Below are 15,952 nucleotides of genomic sequence, written 5' to 3' on the forward strand. Positions count from 1 at the left end.
AGCTGATTTCCGTTTCTGAAGGAGAAAAAACTTGCCATGTGATATGTAAATGCAGCCAGGCCTTGTTGGGTATCTTGTGTAAAGTTAAGTTATTCTCAGCTCATGCACTGTAAAAAAAGTGTGGGGGGAACTGGCAGCAGCTGGCAACAATGCTTGAAGATGTTGAAACCTGTCACAAAGGAGCTGCCACTGGGTCTGCTATGGGGACCCCAGAGCAGCAGGAATGGAGGCCCAGACTGGCATTGGTGCAAGTTGAAGGGGCGTTGGTATCATGAGGCAGTTCTCACTTGCATGGTCTCAGCCACATGCTGTTTCATTCTCTTCCATCTATGTAGGGCAGAACTGCCCTGTCCTTGCCAAAAGCCAGATTCTTCTCCAGTACGTTTTGTGTTTCTTCTCATCCTGCTCTGTCTGCAGACAGACAGCACTCACTGTCTTGCTTTGCATTCAAATTGAGTGTGCCAAAAGGTTCTCTTTCTCTGGGAGGCCTGAAGTGTCTCTTCTCTTTGCATGTGAGTGCTGAAAATACACGTGTAGCCCTTGGCAAGTTGCTGGCATTGTGTGACCTTGTTTGCACTCTTACTTGCTTGAATAGGGGATTTGTGTGCCAGGGCTTAGAAAGGGGTGATTTGCAGGCTAGTAAGGGGTAACACTGTGATTAGAAATTCCACTATCTGACAGAATGCACATTTGACCTCCTAGTGTAGAATAGATTATTACTCCATTATGTAAATATTTTAAGGTTCAAGTTTGATAAAGATCAATGACTGAAATAAGTTGTGCATTCCTACCTGTCTGTAGAAGTACTTGCATGTATTGCAGTGTTTGGTGTATAACTGTACAATAGTGGCTTTGATTAATAATGCTTTATTAGTTATAAACACAGACTTACTGAATAAATCCTGCTTACTCTATTGAATGGCTCTCCATGCCTACATAAAACCATTTAAGCAATTAGAATACTGCTATGGTTTTTCTCTATATTATAGATGTTGAGTTGTTAGTTACTCTGTCAGGTTTCCTGACTTCCTGTGTAGCAGTTCTGCTTGACCACCACTCTTGACACAAAAAGGAAATTTTATGTCCTTTCAAGTTGCATTTTATGAACAGAAAGGGCAGGCGTGGTAACACGGGGTTTCACAGAATTGTAGAGTCATGGAAGTTGGAAAAGAACTTGAAGATCATCCCAAGAAAAGAGGAGGGGGTGGGGGAAAGGGTGTGTCTCTCCTGCTGACCTTTGCCTTTGACTCTTCTGTGCCAGGATCAGAGAATGAGACTGGAGAGGCACAAGTATCCCTTGTGTTTCAAAAGAGTAGAAGAGCGTGCCTGAGAACTGTGGAATTAGGCATCTTGTGGAGAGCTCACCTCTGTCTTTTTCTAGAAGACAAAGGTTTGTAAATCTGGTTTCTTTTCCTCCCCCCTTTCTATATAAAACACAAAGCACTGGGAATCAGTTGTTTTATCTACTACTGAAATGCAGCCGTCAGTGCAGAATAACATGAGAACAGTTTGAAAGGAAACATGGAACACTATATTCAACTGAAACTAATTACCTGATTAGGTTTTGGCCTGGCTGTGTGGGTTGACATCCAGTGGACTTGGCGACAATACATGCCAGCAAAGCCAAGTCTAGTCTTGCTTCGTTTAAAGGCTCTGGACAAAACTTCTTGGACTTGCATGCTGAATGCTAAGCAGTGTGAAAATAGGCCACTGGTTTAAAGTACCCATGGCTACAGTGGGTGTTCAGTGGGTGTTCAGTGGGGAGATGGCATGGTTGCAGATGAATGAACTTTTTTGTGGTTTAGAAATACTGATTTCCATTTAAAGGTGGTTCTGTTTCAAGCATACACTGGTGAAATTTAACTCTGCATCAGAACATCCTCTGTTTACAGCTATATGATTATCACTTTTGTTTCCTTCAGCACTTCAGGCTTCTCCCTTTAGAGACTTAGTCCAAGTCTGACATTGGGATCTTGTAGACTTAGAAAATAGCCTTAAGCAATGTTATCTCACTTAGTCTGTCAGAGTAGTTCCTTTTCTTTATCTCCACAGGAGTTAAACATGTTAGGTCAGCTTTATTAGGTGAGAAGCATTTGTTACTGCTATTGTCTTCTTTTGTACCTCTATGGCAAGCACTTTTTTGATCTTTTGATGTCATTGTTTGGAAAGTGAACTGTTTTCTAAATGGGAGTACCTATGCAACATCTGAAGTGTTAGATGTTATAATTACCAGTGTGATGGCAGTTTTTTTTGTCTAGGCATCTTTCTAAAGGAAAAACAAATGAAAATCATTACTTGGAAGGGTTTGAAGCTTTACCTTGAGGAGAGGGATAAGTCTTTCTTCTGTACACTGTAATAATATCCGTTAAGAATAAAGGTGAATAGAGCACTTCAGAAAGACTCGGAAGTGTTCTAGTCTCCAAATGGGAAGCTTCTGTGCACCCACTTCTGGCACTGAAGAGATCATCTGTTCTCCTTTCCCACGGAGAGGGATATGAAATGAACTGCCAAACAAGCAGTTCACGACCAAGCATTGACTTCATAAGGAAGTTTAGTGCACCTAGTCTGATGCTCTGGAAGCACATTGAGACACATTACTAAAATGGATTGGATGAGTGCTGGTAAGAGATCCTCTACAGAACAAGAATACATAATAGGCAACCATAGGAAAAAATATTTTTGCTATCTGGCTGACTATTTTAACTTAGCAACAAGCTTATGCTGTAACTTATTCCTTAAAATCAAAAATAAATATTGAATCTTCTCATGTTTACAAACCTTCTTAAACCGTTTTCCCAAGAGGTCTTGCAGTTGTGAAGTCCTCAAAGTTGTGTTTAAGCATTTCCTCTTACTGCAAAAATAAATCCATCAAGATTTTGGCCTCATACAAAGACAACAAATACAAGCCTGTAAGTGCCATAAGAGCCCTAAGAAACTTCGGAAGCAATTTAAAATAATAAAAATAGTTTTTGGACACCCCTTGCTACTTCTGTGGGGCATGAGGTTGGGCTGGGACTTGGGGGCTGAAGAGACATGGGCATGCACTTTGTGTAACCTGGTATTCCCTTGCCCTCTCCCCTGCCATCCCCAAATCAGCTCTCACCATCTTGGCAAGAGTCTCTTGAGCCTTTGCTAGCCAGGATTTTGCCCAGCTGTTTGGCCCAGGATTTCACAGAGAAGGAGCAAACATTTCTGGCTGAAGCTTCTGTAAAACCACCACTTCAGCCTCAAAGCATTAGTGTCCCTGTGGGGAAAAAACAAGTAGCTGGAGAGTTTGGGGAGGGCTGAGGGGGAGCAATGCGACTTTCCAAAGGGCCGCCTGGCCTCTTCATGATACGTAATCACCCAAGAATAGAGCTAATCTAGGAAAAGTGATGGGATTATAAAGGCGATAAGATCTCCACTTCTAAAAGCGTGTGTGAACTACCAACTCCATTCCAGTTCTGTGGTTTGAAAATACGTTTCTCCTAACAGTGCCTTGTGTTGCCCTTGCAGGATGGTTTGGAAATTTGCCTTGTCCGTTTTTCTGATGGCAGCAGTGGTTCGAGTATCGGACACCAGGAAGAACCGCCCTGCAGGTGCCATTCCCTCCCCGTACAAAGGCAGCGGCAGCAACCACTCGGAGCGGAGGCAGCAGCTGAACAAGGAGGTGTTGGCCTCCAGCCAGGAGGCCCTCGTGGTCACCGAGAGGAAGTACCTCAAGAGCGACTGGTGCAAGACACAGCCGCTGCGGCAGACTGTCAGCGAGGAGGGCTGCATCAGCCGCACCATCATCAACCGCTTCTGCTATGGGCAGTGCAACTCCTTCTACATCCCGCGGCACGTCAAGAAGGAGGAGGAGTCCTTCCAGTCCTGTGCTTTCTGCAAGCCACACAAGGTCACCTCTTCAACCGTGCAGCTGGAGTGCCCCGAGCTGGACCCACCGTTCCGACTCAAGAAAATCCAGAAGGTCAAGCAGTGCCGGTGCATGTCTGTGAATCTGAACAGCTCAGGCAAACTGTGAGAACAGGCATGTGGCTGCTGCTTGGTGTTGCCTCCATCAGCTTTACTGCTGCCTCTCCTCTCCCGCTGAGCAGACTGTTGGTTTGTTTCTTCTTTCCTTTTTTTTTTTTTTTTTTTTTATGTTTTGTTTTCTTTCAGGAGGCATCCCTCCAGCAAGGAAAGGCTCCTTGTCACTTGCCTACTGGAATAACGCTTTTTAACCGGCTGTGTTAGGCACTTCACCATAAATATTTTAAATATCATCTGGCAGTTGAATCTTCTGGAGTGAAGCAGGCTCACAGAAGTTTGGATTGATCATCTAAGTGACCAGTTGGCTGAATCCAGCATTAAATGTTTCCACTGTGTGGAGTAAAGCCCTCTGCCCTACACTCCAGTTCCCTCCACAAGCTGAGAATGCCTTCCCCTTCCTTTCATCTGGAGCTTGCTTCTCTCACTTGGAAGTGCTGGGGTGCTGCCCAGGACTGGGGGACACGGATGGGGGAGAGTAACGAGGAGTAATGTGTGAAAAGCAAGCGAGACTCTCCGATGAGGCTCCTCTCCTTAAGACGGCTTCAATTGTGCAATGACAAATGATTCTGGGCTTGTTGTCTGAACGGCAGATCAGAAGCAAGGGGAAGAGGGTGAGGCACTGGGTCAGCCACGGTGACCACAGAGCAGACTGAGGGTGGGTTCTGATGCTGTTGTGGTTAGAGTATATTGAACACATGGCCTCTGCAGCAATGTTTATTTTGTAACCTAGCTATAGTAAACAGCTGTTTAAAGTATTATAGACCTAGCCATGTATATTTTTCTTGTGGCAAAGTATGCCAGCGATTAAAATATGTTAAGAGACTCAGTTGCTAGGTCGGCTGCCTGGCTTAAAATGGACATGGTTTTACTATGCTTTTGGTAGGTTTTTGTATGTTAGATATGTGTGTGTGTGTTTCATACTCCAAAAAGGACAACATCCATTTATGACCTTATATTTATGCCTGCTCAAACCAGGGGAGGTGGAAGGGTAGTGGGAGAGAACACTTAAGGGAATGATGTGTCCCGAAAGGTATAAAAGCACTGTCACACAAAGGACAAAGTTTGGTCATTGCTGGACTGAATACAAAAGCTACATAAGTGTCATCAAGTTTTGGGAGTGGTGTCTCTCCCATGACTGGAAACCATGTAAATGTGTTAGTGTTAAAGGACAAACGCCTCAGTCAGTGCTGCTGGAATGGGTCACAGCTGTGGGAGCAGGGAGAGAGTAAGTTGTAATTGCTACACTATTGGTGGTCCACTCAGTTTTTGAGACCTGCACAATAAGTGTTGGTGAACACTTTCAGTTCATTTTAAATCATATTATATTGTTATTCAGTTGATGGAGTTTAACATGTCCTCGATACCCCATTTGTTACAGTTCTGATCTGTATTAGTCCCAGCTGCATTAAAATCCTGTCTCAAACCAGCCCCTTCCCCCAAACCAAAGCCAGTGTACACACACTTGTCTGAAGCTTACAAATTAAGAATGACATGCTGACTCCCTGTGCATGTCTCACAGTTCAGCCTCTGCAGCCTGATGGCAGAGCCCCTCCTCACCAGCCTCCTCCCATGCAGCCACTTCAAGGGGTTAATGTGCTCAGCACCGTCGCCAGCCGGGGCTTCAGAGCCACAGGTCTCCACTATGTGACACAGGCCTCCCTAAGAGGCTTTCAGGACTGATCTCCACCAGAGCTCCAAGCGGTTTACAGGGGCTGGCATGGGCAGGGTGATGTTGGTCAGGTCTGGCAGCCCTGTTACATGAACAGAAGTCGCTTTTCTGCTGTGACCTTCCAACGTGTCACAAGTGCACAAGGAGACTCCTCGTGCAGGGAATGCTTCAGGGGCTCTTGCTGCTGCCCTGTGGCATCGTGCCAGCCCCAGGATGGGCACAATTCAGAATAGTCTTGAGAGTGTGGGTGTGGTGCAGCGGGGGAAGGTGGCAATACAGTCTACTAAGACTCCTGGGGATCTCAGTCTTCTTTTGAAAGGAATGAACTGAAAGTCAGACATTTTGGAGCAGAGAAAGAAAATCACCCTAGTAAATTCACGTAATAAAAACATGCAAGAATCTTTACCTTTAAGCTATGCCCTGCCTGGGTTTTTCACCAGTTTGAAATATGAATATGCTGCAGCTTAAAGCTCCTTCTAGGAGCTGTGTTTATGTAAAAACTGAGTTGAGCTTGTAATGGTTAAAACTGTATTTAATTCTTGTTTTATAAATGACAACAAAAAATGAAGAAATGCTTTAAGTATAATGTAATTATTTTATAGGTCAACTATTAAATTATAGATTAAATAATAAAGCTACTCTAGGGTTATATGGCATCCAGGTGTTTTGCTTCAAGAGTTTGTGTGCAACTGCTCTCTAACCAGTACATTCTCCAACTGCCTCTTCACCCTCCCAAATATAGGTGAATGATGTCTCACCCTGACAAGTTGGGAAAACCTAACTACTTCTCCTGTTGTTTCCCAATACTTCTCCTCAGAAGTATCTGGAAGGCAAGACAGAAAAGACACAAAAATGAGATGCACTATTCTTAGATTCTGGAGTCGATTCTGCGTGCAGTTATTCTGGGTTTTTTGGTAAACTGCTGACAAAAGCTCCACCACTGGCTGAAACATCACCATCATTTACCATAAGAGAAGTAACTGACCTAAATAATTTTGTTTAAAATATATATAGACCCTTTTGTAACAGGCACTAAACTACTTATAAGGAAAAAAGTTCTAAGATACAGGTGAGCTTGAGTGGTTGCTATCAGCTCTTGAACAGGTTCACCATACAGCAGTCCAAACAAAGGGTAGTATTTTGGGGTTTGTGGTTTTTTCTTTTACCAACACAGAGGTAATGCAGTTTCTTAAGGGAAAATTTCTGTGCAGAAAGGGAACTGTCACATTGATTGATGAACCTCCATGTGACCAGAAGTGATGGGTCTTGAAAGAAGGAGAACCTAGATCATAGCTAGCAAGGGAGGGCTAGGTCCTTTATGGCACTACACTTGTAGGAGCCCTTTGCTGTCTTCCCTTCCCTGTCTCTTGCCCAAATCTTCTCACAGTTCAGTGTTTGAAGACTTTTTTTTTTTTAGTAGCTGTTGCTTTAGAGAATTAGTGTCTTACTTTGCCTTGGCTCCCTGGGTGTGGTCAGGCTCCCTGCTCAGACCTCCTAAGTGCCTCTGTCACTTGACTCAAAGGGACCTCAGCAGTCACCTCCTCAAATGCACCTCTCTCATTTCCAGCCATCTCTTGGCCAGCCTGCTGCTTTTGCAGGTCATGGATTGCCCAGCACCCACCTGAACCTCTGCAGCTTGAGCCACAGCCCAGACTCCAGCTCTCTCAGTCTGTTGCTGCCCAACTGCTGTACTGTCATTTTACCAGAGGCATATGCCGTGATCCAAAAATCTCCCCCTTGTGGAAGCAATCCAAGAACAAGGTGAATCTCCCCGAGTAGATGGAAAAGCTGTAGGTCAGACAGATGTAGTTACTTCATAAAGTGGACAGGTGCTACAGGACAGGGGAAAGGAGCAGGGCAGCGCATGTTAAACTGAACCACAGTGGGACTGCCATGTTGGCAGGGCCCCAGTTTCGGGTGGGGGTCAAGTGGAATTTCTAAAAGTGTAAATCCAAGGAACAGCTGTGAGTAAATGAGGTAACAGTGCTGAGGCAGTAGGGACCCTTTAGTTCAGAAAGCCATCATTTTTTTGAGGCCATGGACTTACCACTGGATGATTTTAAAAGTAGGTTGGATGAATATCAGATAGAGGAGCAGATGGGTTTGTTGTAAGTGAGAGAATAGCTCATAAAAGCTGTTCTGTAATGAGAATCCTCTTGATGGGTGGCAAACATGAATGGAGTGGGGCATGGTTTTCTCTTTTCAACCTTTGCTCATTTGTGTACACTATCTTCAGAAAAACTCAACTTCATCGGTTTTCACTTATTCTATCCACAGCAGTTTAAAATTTATGAAACTGAAGTAACTGGTATAATGGATTTTTCACAAATTTAGCATTGCTTTTAACCTAGAGTCTGCAACAAAATAATTGCAATGCAATGACTTGCTATATGTTCTCTTAATGAAATTGCTTTCCAGCTTTTTTCAGTGATCAGATCAAAACTTATCACTGAAAACTGGGCAAAAGAAAAAGTCTGAAGAAGATCCCTCTAATTATTATTCCCACGGCCACAGTTGGTTAATACTTAACTAAGTTTTGGAAGTGTTTGGGGATGATGAAAGGTGCTACAAAAAAAGCTAACCCACTACAGTGTCATGACGTGACAAAGTACCATGCTTCTGAAAGGCTTTAATTGGCACGCAAAACAACATGAATCCTCTTAGCTCTTCATAAAAAAACAGATTGTTCTTGCCAGCAAGTCATATCTTCTGCTCAGGTATGAAAGTCCTTCTTTTGCTGCTGCACTTAACTAACAGTGAGCAATACGTGGTGTTAGTAATTAACAAAGGCTCAGAGTTTTTTCTATTAGAACTCTTGTAGAAGTAGGGCCAGCTCTAAGATTAGAGTGCTTGATGTTGCAGTAAAGGGGAGGATTGCAGCAAATGAGGGGAGAGGGGACTAAGTAGGGTGTTCAACCTCTTTAAAACATACCCAAACAAACAAAGAACAGTGGTCCAGAATTCTGTAAAAAGTTGAGTATGCTGCTAAAAACAAAGAGCAGAAGTGAAACTTGTGCTGTGAATCCCCCTTTGGATGTTCTGTAGGTCCACTGTCACACTGCACGTAGTGGGATGCTTTGCAATGGATGTTTGAGACAGGCTGGAGAGGAGCTATATAGAAGAGAGATGTTCAACCAAATAGGTTGGGTCTGAGTAGAATGAAAGAATTATCTACATAGCAGCATGTGATCATAATATGGTTCCATCAGCTGCAGTCAACGCTTCTTCAGAGGGAGAGGCTTCTACCATCCATGCTGCAGATCCTGTAGAAAGGGTCTGTATGTATGTGACAGATTTCAGAGGTTGCTGGACCTTTTCAAAGGTTTCTAAAACACTTGTATATATCTAAAAGGAATATAATACGCAGATAATATTTTTCAATGCATATTTTTGACTTAATAGCAATTTCTTGAGACTCTTAATTCAGCAGTGTTAGTAGGACCAGGTTACAAACCTGAGCCAAGTGCAAGACTGGGAGGCATGCAGAAGTTGGAGAAGTGAGTTTTACATAGTCTCTTGGGTAAGGAATGCTAAATCTCTCACTACCACTAAGAGGTATTATAACCACGTATCTGGGAATTCCTGTCACTACCCTTCCAAAAGGCAAGCAATAGGAAGCCATATTTCCTCTGCTCTCTTCACGAAGGCTCCTCCTCAGTCACGGGAGCCAGAATGGGATGTGGTGCTTAGGGAGCAAACAGTTTGTAGCACACTACAGAATAGGCAAAGAGTGATGAGAGAAGGCAGTTATTTCATTATTATTCCTTTTATTTTCTTATAAATTAACATTCTAAAAAAATTGGAATAGAAACACTAAATACAGTATTGCACATAGTGATCTTAGTTAGATGATCTATTATTTCATTTAGTATAGTAATATACATACTGTAGGTACTGAAGAGAACAGGAGAGCTACAAATGAAAACATGCTACTGTATCCTTGCACTTAGGAGCAAAGTTAGGAGGAAAAGACTGTTGTTTACATAAATACAAACATGGATTTGAATCAGTGCCATTAAAATAGCTTTACTCTTTAAAGTTTGTTTTTCTTCTATAAGTTAGTTGTAACAGCAAATAATCTCTTATTTTCTCTTCCCCAAATAGTAATGCTACTCCCATCAACACAAAATTTTAGAATTCCATTCTTGGTAATTTATATCCCTGCCAGAAATTACTACTAGTACAGATTTTCACATAGGTTTATCAGCAACAGGAGACTTGCTTTTCACATAGTGAAAAAAAACGTATTTTCTAGTGCTTGGTATATGTGAAGAATAACAGATTCCTGAGGTCATATTTTGCACTTCCTTTTATGACACCCTGTAGAGTATATTAGCCTCTGAACAGCTTGGAATGTCTCTTGATGTGCTAGATTAGACAGGGAATAATGCAACCCAGCAGGTTAGAGCTCATCTGCCTTACCCCAGCATCTTTCAGGCTCCAAAGCTGTGAGCACGTGCATCCAACTGAGTTGCACACACAGTCAGCTTTCAGGAAAGATTAGCTTTTAAAGAAAAATGCTATCAATCAAGCCGATTGGTTTGGGGCTCTTAAAAAAGGACTGGAGGAAGGGGTTGTTATCAGTTGAGCATTCTAAAACTGATACAGTGAATTCAGCAATTCTGAATAGGAAGTAAGCATGTGGTCTAAAATGGAAGCCCTAAGTCATATATTTCAATCATTAACCTCGTAGTAAGGGACACTGAAAGCCCGGAGGAAATGTCTGTAATTCTGTTAAGTGTGAAATTGATGTCAATTAGTTGGTAATCTATGTTCTGTCACTAGAATTGGCTACTGTTTTCCATAAATGTTGTCTCCATGTGCATCTTTTAATGGCTCTCTAAAGGAGTTTTAAATTAACTGTAAAGCTAATTCCAGAAGGGAAGTCATGTACATGTGGCCAAAAGCCTGTCTGACTTAAGTGATCAGCAGTTAAAACTATACTATACCTTCTAAAGTTCATGTAAAAGTATTAGCTGCTTTATATAGTAACAAACTATAATAGCCAAATCTCTCATACTCTCTATCATACTTCTGTGCTTTTCATTATTTTCTTGCTTTTTCAATTTTTTTAAAATTTTTTTTTAGATTTTTTTTTTTTTTATGCTGGATTTCTGAACCCCATACCACCTGGCATTCACTATCTGGCAAAAGATGAAGTAAAAGTATGCTGCCTTATCGATTTTAAAGATAGTTACAGTAAACATCTTGTTCCACAAATATTTAGTCATGGAGGGCAACCAAACAAGTTGGGAAAGCATCGATTATACTGTATAAACAGCACTTAACGATTCAAAATACAAACTACAAATGCCAACATGAAACGGATACAAACAATTCACTAGGAGTAACATTTCTTTCCCTAATCTAAGTGCAGTGCCATGAAGTATTTGTGTTAGATGTTGCCAGTAGGAATGGAAATGTTTTACTGTACCAAGTTCTTATGAAGTTCAACTTAATGCAATTTTCAGCATGTTCAGAACTGATGCAGATGCCACTTTTTATTCATGCTGACTTGTCCTATTTGTAATATACCATACACTTTACAAAATACCATTTCTGAGTGGCAAAGGAGATACAGAGTACAGGGAAGGTGTTTCAAGTCCATACCTAGTCTATTTCTGGGCACTCCATTGAAGTGATTACATTCATGAATGAATGTACAGTAACACATCAGTTGGTGGAAAACTAGAGAACAAAAAGCAAATTTTAAAAGGCCAAGGAAGCAAATGATTAGGATGATGTAGTTTCCTCTCCACCCACAGGCATGTTGAGTTTTGGTAACCAGGTAACAATGGCTTTTGAATTTCTTCTCTCAGATTTTCATACTTATCTTTGCTTTCTGAAAAAGAAAACAAATTTAAAAAATAAGGACAAAATTTGAGTGTACACAAAATCACCTTACACAAATATGAAAAGCATAGAAATACATAGGCAAATGTTTGATTATATTTACTGTAGAACAGACTTTATAAATTACCTTTGAATCTAGAACTGAAGTAGACTACAGCTATACACTGCTTGTGAAATATTTTTGTTTACTTTCTTTTTCACTCATTAAATTTTCACTAAGACTGAAGGTCCCTGTTTCGGTGCAAGTAAGAATGATAAAGGAATAATGAAACAAATAGTTATTTCTTAAATATCAGTGTTTTCATATAGAGGAGTATATAAGTTTGATGGAGAAATCCAAAACAATGTTAATGTTGGGGGTTTTTTTGTTTTTTTAAATAACACGTTGATCTGCTTTTAAATAAAATTAATAAAATGTAGTTTATAATTCCTTACCAAGCTAGCCATTTACATTTCTTGTGGCAATAACTACAGTCAACTCTCACTAAACATTCAAAATAAGAAACAGTAAATGCAATATTATTGCTTTCTGTATCAGATTATGTTAGTTAGAATACAGTAAATTATCACATGCTTCATTTACAAGATGTGTCACAGATAACATGACTACATAGATATGACTGCAAAGCACAAAAGAATTAAGTCATGTCTTGGGTTGGTGGGGAGCAGAGGACACAGACAGGGACACAGACACATGAAAAAAATCTAATATTTTTCAAACAGAAATGATGGCCAGTTGCTACAGCTGTGATTTAAATGTGAGGTACCAGAATAATTTTTATGTAAAACCAGTCATGATCCTCACAATGGTTATGCAATCATAGGAGAAAGGTTTCATTGAATGACCAGAATTACTCCTCTATTATAACTGAAGTTATTTATTTGTTTTCAAAAGAATGGTGAAAGCAGGCTATTATCTTTTTCTAGAGTTTCTATTCCAAGCAAATCCATGTGAGTGGATCAGAAACCACTGTATTTGATACAGAGATTCAGCTTGAAAAATGTGTAACTATCAAAATTCTTCCTTTCATTCTGTATCTGTAGAAAAGAGAGTGAATATGAACTGAATAAGCTGGAAGACCAAAACTGCCTTTCCGCTTTCTATGTGCATCCTGCACCAAGACTGGGAAGAACACAGATTGGCACAGTGGGGCAATAATAAACTGTTCTTGCTTGTGCTACATCTGTTTTGTGAAGTAATATTCATAGGCAGATTTCAAGTTTGTTAATTTAACTCCTTTAAGGAAAAATGTTAAACATTAAAGAAAAAAAAAAATAACCCAACCAACAAAAAGAAGAACAAAAACATGCATCAAGAATAACCTGCCTCTAAAATGCAAAGAGAAAACGGTAGAAGTGATATAAAGTATTGCTACAATTTTTACTTACAATTCCAGAGTCATGTTTTGGTCTAATATTGTATAGCGACTTCCCCTTTTTCTGCCTGCAGACTTCCTCGGCTTCTTTGACCCTGAAGAGAGATAAAATTTATAAATATTCCTGTACACCAACATTTACAAAGACATTGCAGTATATAACTTACAAGTTAAGGCCTGAGGGCACAAGTGGCTAACTTTATTCTCCATATATTCATTAGCATGCTCCACAAAATAGTTCTCGCACTCCAGGGCTGTTGTAGGCATACCCAGCACTTACACGGACAGGCATAATCAATTACATAATCAATTTTAGTTACAAAAGCAATCAGTACTTGCTGTATGAGGGTTTAAAATACACTGGATGACATTAAGTTTGCATTTCAGAACATTCATGCAAATATTGCCAGGAAATCTCCATTTCATCACTTTTTAAAATAATTCTTCACCTATTCCAACTCTCAGGTCAATTACAGTTTAAACAAAGTTTGTCACCAAGCTATGTTTCCTTCTGCCCATTTTTGTTTGTATTTAAAATGGCAAAATAGCTTAACCTAAATTTCCAGTCTTTACTCTCTAACTTTAAAAACAAAAAAAATGGAAAATTCCCATGGAACATGATGTCTAACCCATGGTGATGCATGTCAATGCAGGCATCTCTTTAATTCCAAAGTTGAGGAACTTCAAGGCTTACATGACCACTGGGGATGAATGTACTTGGGCTGCTTGGATGTAAGGAGAGGAGCAGGTTCTAAAAGTAAGGGTTCACTTCTTAGTGCTTCCTGACATGGCAAACAGTACCAAATTAGGACCTTGTGAAATCCCACCAAATTTTTGGTGAGAGAAATGTCCCTTTTTGTCATGCAGATAGGAAACAAACTGAAAGGCAGGGGACTACACTCAGACTGGGAACCTGTCAGAATCAAGCTGATGGGTTCAATGTCACTCTGTAAAATGTTTCTTTACAATTTTTACTCATTTTATATATCAACCTTGTAAATACGATTGCTGAAACACCGATAATACAGATTTATGTTATAAATTCACTGAGCTGCAAAGACGTAGATAAACACTTTCTATAAGAAAACATTAAATCATGTGAGATCTTTAATTTTATTTCAATGAGAGATGAGATTTTTTTTTGGATAAATAAAGTAGAAAACAAAAATGTATATCCTGTATTGGCTTGATCTTGCCAAAAATATGGTCTTGAGATGGCCCTTAGTCTGACTTTTCATCATTATCCAAGAGTAAAAAAAGAAACAAGAGTTAAATGATATTAAGAAATCATATATCCTTGGCCAGTTCCTTGCAGTTCATCTCCAGACTACTTGTATGTCTGTTATTCCACTGAGGCTACACAGGGCAATCTGAGAATCCAACACTGTGTTACTATTATTTTTGGGTATTTTTGTGTGTGTGGTAAGGGCCAAAAGTTTGAAAATAAAACTCCAGCTGAGTCTGCTAAGTGAATTAAAAAAACCACCTTCACATTCATCTCTACTTTATTCAGCTTCTCCAGACACACCTTGTTCTTTTTGTAAGTTTCAAATTTATACTTTCAAAAATTAATTTAAATGTCAGCTCTTTTCCAGCACTTCCACAAGCTGCCCTTTTCATTCGACGGCTTTGTATGTTGCCAGTGTAGGGAGACCTTCATGTGCACAGGTTGGGGGGGAAAAAAGCTTTGAAACCTGTTACTTCAGGCTGTAATGCTTTCTCTCTGACTGCAAATCAGATAGATTCCAGCACAATTTAGAACAAAAATGTCAAGCAGCCAAATGTATTTAAACATTTAAAATGTATTTAAAATGTATTTAAATTGATTCAGTAAAAGTGGCAGCCAAAATGTAGTGATAGCTTCAAATTGAAATTTATGGGAATGATGCAGAACGAAGAAAAATTCAAAGACATTTTCTTTTCTCTATAACAATTTTTCTTCTGCTTCATGTCTAACTTTCCTCCAAAGGAGGAAAAATATCTGTGACATTAATCTTCCCCTGATCTTTCCTAAATATTCAGACACATTCCAACCTATCAAAAGCCACTCTTACAAAGTCAGATATAAAATAGCACATCATATAATTTCCTCTTTTACAAATACATGTATAGATGGTTCCCTTCACTATAGACATCATTTAAATAACAAAATGAAATCTTACTTGTGAGTAAATGAGTATCAAATCCCAGTTCTTGTACAGGGACTATACAAGTACTACTGACTTTACCAAAATTACTGTTTTATGGAAGCAGTATTATGTCCGGTATAAATATGCAGGTATTCGGACTACTCAACATGCAAATGGCAGCATATGTAACGTATAAAAATATTTATCAAACCAGTTCACACGGATCTAGATGTTATTCTTGGGAAATGCCAGGGAATCTTCAATTCCAGTCTTTGTCCCACCTAAATATCTCCATTCCAGGATGGAATATATAATGGACCTGTTTGCTAACATACCAGGTCACGAGACAACACAAGCTCCCTGTGGGTCTCAAGTTAATTCAAAACAAAAATACACAGTGAGGAACCCTTCATAATGCAGTTCTTTTCTAAAGACCAGGTCCCATTAAGTGTCTTTGTCAGTGTAACACCTCTACATATTCTGCTTCAATTTGATAAACAGCTTTTTGGAGAAAGACTGTCTCCGCCTGAAACAGCAAAATGTTAATAACATGCCACCCTGTGAAGGAAGAAGTCAGAAAGAAAGTCTGCGTCCCTGAAATGGCACTTCAGAAAATGATCCACAACCTCCAGACTGATAAGTGACAATCTAAAGGTTGTGCTACCCAAATCTCCAGGATTATGTAAGAGGAGCTGGTCTCAAGAATATGGTTGTGGTCCTCTAGGTTTTGGGAGCTTTTATGAAATTCCTTGGAGTTTCAGCCTATTTATTCATACCAAGGGAAATTCAGAAGATGAGAAGCATGACTCCCTAATGCACTTAAAGCTGAGAGCTAGCAACCACTCAGTTCCAGTTCCAACCACATCACTGACTCACTGTGTGGGTTTGGGAGAGTTCACAGCCTCCTGGCTCGC

At 40.1% G+C, this 15,952-nt stretch overlaps 2 protein-coding genes and 1 long non-coding RNA gene across 5 annotated transcripts in view; 2 read left to right on the forward strand and 1 right to left on the reverse strand.

Moving 5' to 3' along the window:
- GREM2 (gremlin 2, DAN family BMP antagonist) overlaps positions 1 to 4,130 on the forward strand; it is a 38,855-nt gene extending 34,725 nt beyond the window's left edge. Inside the window, exons 2-3 of one of the 3 annotated variants that reach the window (XM_058836723.1) lie at positions 1,262 to 1,390; positions 3,496 to 4,130. In XM_058836723.1, coding sequence (XP_058692706.1) covers positions 3,497 to 4,003 — 507 coding nt within the window. In that variant the 5' untranslated portion in view covers positions 1,262 to 1,390; position 3,496 and the 3' untranslated portion in view covers positions 4,004 to 4,130. The remainder of the gene's footprint in view (positions 1 to 1,261; positions 1,391 to 3,495) is intronic. The other 2 variants (XM_058836722.1, XM_058836724.1) reach the window with 2 other exon arrangements.
- Positions 4,131 to 8,265: 4,135 nt separating this feature from the next.
- The window catches only part of LOC131578209 (uncharacterized), a 34,325-nt gene continuing 26,638 nt past the window's right edge, over positions 8,266 to 15,952 (forward strand). Inside the window, exon 1 of the long non-coding RNA XR_009277410.1 lies at positions 8,266 to 8,397. This is a non-coding gene — a long non-coding RNA (uncharacterized LOC131578209). The remainder of the gene's footprint in view (positions 8,398 to 15,952) is intronic.
- FMN2 (formin 2) overlaps positions 8,396 to 15,952 on the reverse strand; it is a 155,958-nt gene continuing 148,401 nt past the window's right edge. Inside the window, exons 18-19 of the mRNA XM_058836733.1 lie at positions 12,923 to 13,004; positions 8,396 to 11,522 (exon numbers count right to left, since the gene is read on the reverse strand). Coding sequence (XP_058692716.1) covers positions 11,496 to 11,522; positions 12,923 to 13,004 — 109 coding nt within the window. The 3' untranslated portion in view covers positions 8,396 to 11,495. The remainder of the gene's footprint in view (positions 11,523 to 12,922; positions 13,005 to 15,952) is intronic.

The sequence above is a fragment of the Poecile atricapillus genome, chromosome 3, assembly GCF_030490865.1.
Source record: "Poecile atricapillus isolate bPoeAtr1 chromosome 3, bPoeAtr1.hap1, whole genome shotgun sequence".
Taxonomy (NCBI): Eukaryota; Metazoa; Chordata; class Aves; order Passeriformes; family Paridae; genus Poecile; species Poecile atricapillus.